This window comes from Bison bison, unplaced genomic scaffold (genome assembly GCF_000754665.1).
Source record: "Bison bison bison isolate TAMUID 2011002044 unplaced genomic scaffold, Bison_UMD1.0 scf7180017864180, whole genome shotgun sequence".
In the NCBI taxonomy this organism is placed as follows: Eukaryota; Metazoa; Chordata; class Mammalia; order Artiodactyla; family Bovidae; genus Bison; species Bison bison.
In genome coordinates this window covers 8,470,909-8,479,783 of record NW_011494752.1, presented here as the reverse complement: position 1 = coordinate 8,479,783, position 8,875 = coordinate 8,470,909, and the positions used below count along the sequence as shown (strand labels likewise).

The 8,875-nt window shown below is 54.2% G+C and overlaps 2 protein-coding genes across 2 annotated transcripts; one reads left to right on the top strand and one right to left on the bottom strand.

The window, feature by feature from the left end:
* The first annotated feature begins 70 nt into the window (after nt 1-70).
* Nucleotides 71-1,791, top strand: RASD1 (RAS, dexamethasone-induced 1). Its single transcript, XM_010842880.1, has 2 exons — nt 71-480; nt 702-1,791. Exons 1-2 carry the CDS (start codon nt 195-197, stop codon nt 1,244-1,246), a joined length of 831 nt encoding a protein of 276 aa, XP_010841182.1. The 5' UTR covers nt 71-194; the 3' UTR covers nt 1,247-1,791.
* Nucleotides 1,792-2,802: 1,011 nt separating this feature from the next.
* Nucleotides 2,803-8,408, bottom strand: MED9 (mediator complex subunit 9). The gene is made up of 2 exons (XM_010842879.1): nt 8,140-8,408; nt 2,803-4,422 (listed from the first exon to the last, which is right to left on the bottom strand). The coding sequence occupies exons 1-2, from the start codon at nt 8,358-8,360 to the stop codon at nt 4,206-4,208; spliced, it is 438 nt and encodes a 145-aa protein (XP_010841181.1). The 5' UTR covers nt 8,361-8,408; the 3' UTR covers nt 2,803-4,205.
* Between the last annotated feature and the right edge of the window lie 467 nt (nt 8,409-8,875).

Below are 8,875 nucleotides of genomic sequence, written 5' to 3'. Positions count from 1 at the left end.
GGCGGGGCGGGGCGGCCACGCGGGCTGCATATAAGGGCGGTGCTGGACGCGTAGAGCCAGAGCTTTTGTCCGGAATCCAGAGCCCCGCTGAGCCCAAGCCCGAGCTGCCGGCCAAGCCGAACTCTTCCCTGCGCCCCAACCACCGTCTGCTCGTCTCACGGCCCTGCGACCGGCCCCCTCGGTCCCTCTGCTCAATGAAACTGTCCGCGATGATCAAGAAAATGTGCCCGAGCGACTCGGAGCTGAGGATCCCGGCCAAGAACTGCTACCGCATGGTGGTCCTCGGCTCGTCCAAGGTGGGCAAGACGGCCATCGTGTCGCGCTTCCTGACGGGCCGCTTCGAGGACGCCTACACGCCCACCATCGAGGACTTCCACCGCAAGTTCTACTGCATCCGCGGCGAGATCTACCAGCTGGACATCCTCGACACGTCCGGCAACCACCCATTCCCCGCCATGCGGCGCCTCTCCATCCTTACCGGTGAGCCCGGGCGGCCAGAAGCGGGCATGGGGAGGGAGCGCGCCGCCGCGGTGACGGGGACCCCTTGTCCAGGGCGCGCGGGCTGGAGGCGCGGTCCGTGCGCCACGATGGGCGCTGGAGAGGTCAGCGTGCCCCTCGCGGCGGCCGGAGCCCCTGAAATCAGCCCGCCTCAGCTGTCCCCTGGTAGCCGCCCTCACCCTCTTCCGCTCTGTCCCCCTCAGGAGACGTGTTCATCCTGGTGTTCAGCCTGGACAACCGCGACTCCTTCGAGGAGGTTCGGAGGCTCAAGCGGCAGATTCTCGACACCAAGTCGTGCCTGAAGAACAAGACCAAAGAGAACGTGGACGTGCCCCTGGTCATCTGTGGCAACAAGGGGGACCGCGACTTCCACCGCCAGGTCGAGCCGCGCGACATCCATCAGCTGGTGGGCACCGACCCCGGGCGCTGCGCCTACTTCGAGATCTCGGCCAAGAGGAACAGCAGCCTGGATCAGATGTTCCACGCGCTCTTCGCCATGGCCAACCTGCCGCGCGAGATGAGCCCGGACCTGCACCGCCGCGTGTCGGCGCAGCACTGCGAGGCGCTTCACCAGAAGGCGCTGCAGGGCAAGAGGCTGCGGCGAGCGGGCGGCGACCGCGACGACGCCTTGGGCATCCTGGCGCCCTGGGCGCGCAGGCCGAGTGTGCACAGCGACCTCATGTACATCCGCGAGAAGGCCAGCGGCGGCAGCCAGGCCAAGGACAAGGAGCGCTGCGTCATCAGCTAGGAGCCCCCGCCCCATGTGGCCGCAGAGCCTCAGGAGGCCCTGTAGTTCGAGTGTCCGGGCCACGTGCCCCAAACTGCGGGCGTATTCCTACCCGGCGCCCCAGCCCGTGCACCGGGGAGAGTCAGTGAACAGAGAAGGGACCGTCATCTGCTCCGAAAGGAATGAGAACTGGCTGAGGCCCGACTCCCCCCACTTCCGATGCCTGTTGGCGCCCACCACTTTTCTCACAAAGCCCTAAAAATGGGGGCCGGGGTGGAAGTTAAGCTTGTCCTGCTGGCAGGAGCAGCGGGGGCATTATCTGTGTGATTGGGGGTTGCCATGACAGCTGGCCGGAAACCAAGGGTGGGGTCAGATCATAGGGAGTGACTTGTTTACATGTGTGTGCAATTGCACAAAGCAAAACATAAAACTTGCACTTTATAAGAGTTCTGGTGTCACCCTGGACATGAACAAGATCTTACCTAAGTGTTTGTACTGCATGTTGAGTCTTTAAAGTTATCGTTACTGGTTTTTTACTATAAAATAAAGTAATTTAAAATGGAAAACCATGCTTCCTCTGGCTTTAGAAATCAGGGAGGAGGGAGGGCAGGTCTCTACTTCTGTGAACTGGACTAGCTTTTCCCAGAGCTGCAGATTAACCCTGGCCTGAAAACAGCTCCCTGGAGACAGGCCCCAGAAAAGCTCCCCAACAGCTGGAAGCCCTTCTGTTTTGGGAGCCATTCTTGAGAAAGCCAGGACACAAATAAAGGGCTTCAGGGTTCAGCCATGCACCACCTAACTTGTCCCCCCACCACCTGCCCCTCCAAGGGCCTCCGGGACTGACCAGCATGTCCTACGCTCAGCACAGGCCCAGGGCAACAAAACATCACCAAACCTGGAACCATCAACGGTTCAAGGGGCCACTCCAGCCCTCCTTTGTGCAGGACCCTTGTCCTGAGTCGGTGCAGGCTCTGCCACTGAGCTACCTGAACCTAGTTACCATTTGTGGCCCTGGCCCCTCTGGCCTCCCTCCCTCCTCAGGGGGGTCCAGTACCCCCTCTGCAGCTGAGGGCACCAGCTCCCACCTGGTGACCCGGTTCCCTCCGCCACATGAGGCTGCACAAGCCCAGGGCAAGGGACAGCTGGCAAGCCTGACTTTCCACCTGTGAAACACGAGAGAGCAGACACTTTTGCTGGGGGCTGCTCTGAGGGCCGTGGGCAACGTCTCCGCATGGTGCCCGCTGCCCAGGAATCCAAGTGAGGAGTCCAGGTGTCCCAGGGGAGGACTGTAACTCCGCTTTGGTGGACTGCTCCCTGCCAGGACCCGACCTACATCCGCAAGGAGGGATGATGGCCCAGGGGCTGACCACAGGCCGGACGACCCTCCGGGCCACCTGTACCCTGGGGTCGGATGCCACTCCCAGAAGGGTCATCCCATGCTCATTCTGGTGTAGCTAGTGTGGCCATGTTCTCGGGCTGGGGGCGGTTGCTCAGTCTCTTCTGCGTAAAGGGGAGGTTTTCCTCTCAACTATCACGGGGATGTCCTAATGTGAATGTCTCAGTACAGACCCACGATGTCCTGACAGCAGAGCACAAGTTCTTTTAATCACACTCTTGAAAAGCGTCACAGGTCACACCACCGGAGCACAGAGGAGACCCACGAGGAGCCCATGTCCACTGCAGTCTCGCAGCAAGCTCCGGCCGCCTGGTATTTCTGAGCTTCACATTCCATGGTTATTTGGTTGGAGCCTTAAAATCGGCCCACACAGTACTGTACTCTTGAAACTTCAAAAAAATAACTGACTCAGTTTATAACAGCCCCACGGCAGAGCTGGCCTCAGGTGACACCCACTTAAATTCAGAGCCTGCTCCTCTGGATGAGGCTGCTGAAACCTCACCCTTCCCCTGGACACGTGACAGGTGGCTGCCAGCAGACTCAGACAGAACCCCAGCTTGGAACACCCTTATCCTACATTCCTGCCAAATGGCGGGCGCCCGTCATCCCTGACGCGGCTGGCACAGGGATGAGCCCACTCTAGATCTGAGTGATACTCGCCACTTGTCCCCACGTTTCAGAAGCTTTCGCTTCAGGCTGGTCACACAAACGCAATTTCTGTCTGGAGAAACAAGGGTGTTTATAAACATCTATGAACCAGGACTGGGCCGCACGATTGCCAGGGCCAGCTTCCCCCACCCCAAGGGGCCGTCAGAATCACGGCCCAGTTGTCCTTTTCCATGTGACCCCCGAGTGCACGCAGTGAGGCCAGGGGGGAGGTCATCGGTGAACCAGGGACAGGACTTGGGAAAGCTGAAGAGGGTGTCTGTTCATCTCATCAGACCACAGCTGATGAGACCACATGGTCTGAGGTGGTCTGGCCATTCTTGGGCAGTAAATGGCTAAACGAGCTGACTGAAGGTAACAGGGGATAAAGGAGCAAGAGCTACAAGAAACAAGGACATGGGTGGCAGAGAACCTGGGCGGGGGGTGCCTGGTGGGTTCCTGGTTGATACCCCATGAACAGTAACACCCATGCCTCAAACAGAAAGAAACAACTGTTCCAGGGCAAAAGGCTACCCCACAGTCTCTGAAACCATGCATTTCTCTCAAGGCCTTTCTCCATGCGTGTGCAGGCCTAACTGTCCACACACACTGCTGCTCACTGGACACCAGGTTCCTGGTGCACCCACCGTCCGGGGTGGGTGGGGAGGGGCAGAGGGAAGCCGCCTCCCTTCCTGCTGTGTCCCTCCCCAGAGGCGAGAGGCAGCCCCACCTCCCAGCCTCAGGAAGCCTTTCTCCTTCAGCAGACAGTTACTGCGCATCTGGATGGGGGCACAGTACACGAGGATGCCCAGGGAACCAGCTCGGGCACTGGCTCTGCAGTCAGGGGTAAAGTTCAGCTAAGCAGGCAGTACCAGAGTCGTTCCACAGGGCTGGGAGACAGGACGCCGGTGCCCCAGCACTCCTCCTGGGGTCGGCTCGTCACTCCTTGGGGATCTCAAACATGCACAGGCTCTTATACTTCTGCAGCAGTTCGTTCTTGGTCCGGACCTGCTCTCGGAGGCGCTGCAGCTGCTGCTGCTGCTGCTCGGGGCTCAGGTGGATGCCAGGCATGGTGCTAACCACCTTGCGCATCTCCTGGAACTTGGCCTTCAGGGTGTTCAGGTCCTGGTGGATGTCGGGACTGTCCTTGTCCATGCTGCGGGGGCAGAGGGCAGGCGTTAGCACCAGCAACCTGAGAGCTCCCTCCTCACTCCCCCAAACCCCGCATTAGAATGCCTGTCACCTGTCGCCTGCATATTGATCTGTGCAATGGGGGATGGGCAGGCACCCCTGCCCGCCTCCCCGCAGCAGATGCACACGGGAAGCAGAGCCTTCCTCCAGGGCTGCCTCCCCAGCCCAGCCTGCGGGAACCAAAGTAACATTTGCTGAAAGAGTGAACACAGATAAGTTCCTACATATCTGCTGAATGAATAAAAACCATCACCAACATCAGGCAACAAGTGGCAAGTAAAACCTAATGAAGTACCACATTCCTTCTAACGTGAGACACTACAGGCCATTCAGGAGACGATCAATGAGCAAGAGCTAATTTTAGCTGATGTTCTGATCCCTGAACCTGTTAACATGCAGTCTGATTTCCACAGAGCTATTCATAAATTTTACATTAGTCACAGCTACTGGAAAACTTTCAGCAGATACTCGCTCTCTCCCACCTCTCCCACCAACTCGGGTAAACTGAGCCTTCTGGTCCCGCTCACTTTAAAGGTGGGATCATATCTTCACTCGTAGCTATTGTCGGCTTCCCGGAGACCCATGTTCCCTGTCAAGTTAAAGGAAGCAAGAACAAAACCCTTCACCTGAGAACACAGAAAGAGCCCATCAGTTGCTCCTGTATTTTTTTTAAAAGTTAGGAAATGGATGGATGAGCCTTTGAAAACAGGTGGTTGAGACTAAAATCTAAAAGCCGATGCACAGGCTGTTTTAAGTCACCCACTGAGGCACAAGAGGGGAAAGCTGTCAAGGATCATTTATTTCTTTCAATAAACGTTCATCCCTATTGGGCAATTTCAACCCAGATGGTGCTAATTCATGTTTATTAGTAATCATTTCTCTGCTTACGCAGACAGAATAGCCATCTTTCCCGGTGATCCGCTAGTTAGAGCTCATTCCTGACAGATGAGATGCACTGGGGCCTGCTCACTGTTTATCAATAACTCGAACTCGGAAGCAAGATCTGGAGAATCAATAGTTTATTCTGGGGAACAAATAAAGACATCTCCTGTTGTCTTCTGAGGCCCTCGATTCACACACACCAACTCTGGTGCACCTCACCCCAGCTTCAAGGAAGCGTTTTATATTCTGTTTCCTTCATGTCTCAGCTCTGATCTACAACTCTTGACAGACACCATCTGGACTTCTGAAATCATTCCACTTGGATGGCATATGTGCTAACACGTTGTCACAAATTTAAGTCCCAAGGCAATTTTGAAATTATAGTTTTAAGAAAACTGATTCACAACACATAAGTCTGAAAGGACAAGGTATAAACAAACAAAAAAAATAAAAATTTTCTAAACAATAAGGTCCTACCATATAGCACAGAGAACTATACTTAATAGCCTATGACAAACCATAATGGAAAAGAATATTTTTAAAAAAAGAATGTCCACATATGTGTAACTGAATCACTTTTCAATTTGTTTTGACAAAAACGTAACCACACTACACACATGGTTCTGATTCTTGCTTTTCTCACCTGAAATGCACCTCGGACAGCTAGATGAGCTGGCTGTTATGGGTATGTGGATGTTTGTAACTGATCACCTGCAGGCCGAATGGGGATGGCCATCCCACACCTGCACCGTGTGTGTGGGCACCCACCGCCCCTCAGTTAGTGCTGCGGCTCTGCCTGCCACCACCCTCAGCAGTTCATCCCTGATCCCCCTCCTACTCCCCAGCTTCCTGTGGACCCCAGTCCTCTCCTCCTCCTAAAGCCCTCTGTCCCATCTACCTTCACAAAACCCAAGCACTAGCTCAAAAACTTCAGATGACTCCTCGACTCCCCAGTTCAGTGTCTCTGGGGTCAGACACCCAAGAGAGTCTATTTTCTTTGGCTGCCAGTTGAGAAGTTGGGGACAGGAAAGGGGAGGTACGGGTGAAGGGTGGAGCCGGGTCTCAATGTCCAGTCTGTGGACTTGCTCTCAAGCCCCTATTCTCAGTACGGCTCCCCTGCCCCAGCTCCCACAATGTGCCTAGTGTTCCCCAGTCCAGACACTCTGGCTGACTCTTTCCTAAAACAAAGCTTGGCAAAGTACAAGCCTTTAAGCTGTCTGACCAAGGTCATTCAGCTGGTACCTTATAGAGCTATCATTTGTGGTTCATTTTTGGATGGCAACACCTATTCAACGGACATGAGACTGAGTAGACTCTGGGAGATAGTGAAGGACGGGAAGTCTGCTGTGCTGCAGTCCATGGGGTTCCAAAGAGTCAGACGACTGAGCGACTGAACAACAAACAACGACAATTATTACTCATATATTAGAGATAAGAAAATCAAGGCCTAGAAAGGCTATGCACTTAACTAAGATTCCAACACAAACAAGTATCAACATGCAGATCTGAACTCAAGAAGATCTGACTTCAAAGCCCGTGTTCTTTCTTGTGGACGATGCAGCTCCATCTTTAAGGCCAGCCCAACCCAACTGCTCTATCAGGGTCAAAAATAGACTCTGAGAATGTGTACACTGTGTGTTTTCATTTTTCTGTATTTTTTCTAAAACCCGAATAAGCATATTTGGCTTGATCCTGGATAATGCCTGGAACTCCAGGGCTGCTTCTGTGTTTGTTTGCTTGGTCACTCTGCCTAGAAGTGCTACCTGATTACAGGCTCCTGGGAACAGAACAGTCTGCCTTGCCCAATAAACACTATGTTCACACCAAGTGAAGCCAGATGAACTTAAGGTCTACTGTGACTACTGAGAGAACAAAGTCTTCACAGTCGTCTGAAAAGCAGTGGAAGCGTCACGTCATCCCAGGGCAAGTGAATCTAATCCGCCTCAACTCTAAACCAGCTAGGCCATCAGCAGTACGTTTCGTATTGTGAGTATCGATTCCATTTCAGCAAAACATCCAAGAGCATGTTGATGTTCACTTGAATGTTACTGTAAAAGTAACTTTGTTGTAATCCACTTTGCTTTTATTTTTTAATGGCTGAATAAAAAGTTCAAGCCCAGGGGTTTAAACTTTGCTATCATGTGGACATAAATAACAGTTAAAAATAATTTGGGCAAATGTGAGGATTGGGGAGATTTTTGGCTGTGTGTGTGTCCGTGTGTTTTCCTTCTAAGGATAAGTTTGAAAACTCAGGTGATCTGAAGACTGGCCAAAAGAAGACAATCACCCCCTGTGTCGCCATGACAGGGCACCCAAGTGCTGGCAGGAGGTCAGCGCCCTACTCCTGTAAAGTTCCCAACATCACCCCTATAATCTCTTTGCATTATGGGTTATTCCGCTCATGAGTTTCCCCTTCTAACTGGTGAGCAAGGTGGGGATGAAAAGTCGGCCCCTCCACGTGTACACGCCACAGCACTTAGCAGTGTGCCACACATGGAAGATGACCCGTATCTATCGGATCTGTGGGAAAACAGGCTCACCAGGCTGCACCCGAGTGGTCTGCCCGCAGCGTCTGCGCACTTGCTGTCTACACTGGCTTCGTTTTAAGAACGCTGCTTGCCAGCACGGGGCCTGGCAACTCCCAGGATCGACTTCTGAACACTTGGGACTGCTCGTGGTGGCCTCTGCGTGGCCGCTCCCCTCCGGGTGTGTCTTCCTTTTGGTACCGTGGGGCGCCCCTGGATTTCGGACACGTGACGGGCAGCGGGGGGCGTGCGGGCTGATTCCCCCGGGCCCTTACCATTTGATGATGCTGTGAACCAAGGGAAGGAAGGAGCAGTTCTCCTCCGCCTTCACGCCGGCAGGGGATGGAGGCTTCGGCGCGGGCTGCGGCTGCTGCGCAGAAACAGACGGCGGCGGCTGTGGCTGCGGCAGCGGCTTCATCTCCGGCAGCGGAGGCTCGGCGGGCGGCGGCAGCGTGTCCTCAGCCTGCCGTCCGGCAGCAACACCCACAGAAGCCATCGTGTCCGGGACCCCAGCAGCCGATCACCGGGGCAGGCGGCTTCGCGCGCCGGAAGTGTCGCTGATTATGACGTCACCACCGTACGCCGCGGAGGCGGGGCCGGGCCTGGCGATCGTTACTAGGCAACAGGCGGCTGGTCCTGGGTGGCCTGGATTTGATGGTGCGCAAATGTTCAAGCTGGTTTTAGAAAAGGCAAAGGAACCAGAGATCAAATTGCCAACATCCGCTGGATCATCGAAAAAGCAAGAGAGTTCCAGAAAAACATCTATTTCTGCTTTATTGACTATGCCAAAGCCTTTGACTGTGTGGATCACAATAAACTGTGGAAAATTCTGAAAGAGATGGGAATACCAGACCACCTGACCTGCCTCTTGAGAAACCTATATGCAGGTCAGGAAGCAACAGTTAGAACTGGACATGGAACAACAGACTGGTTCCAAATAGGAAAAGGAGTACGTCAAGGCTGTATATTGTCACTCTGCTTATTAACTTACATGCAGAGTACGTCGGAGAA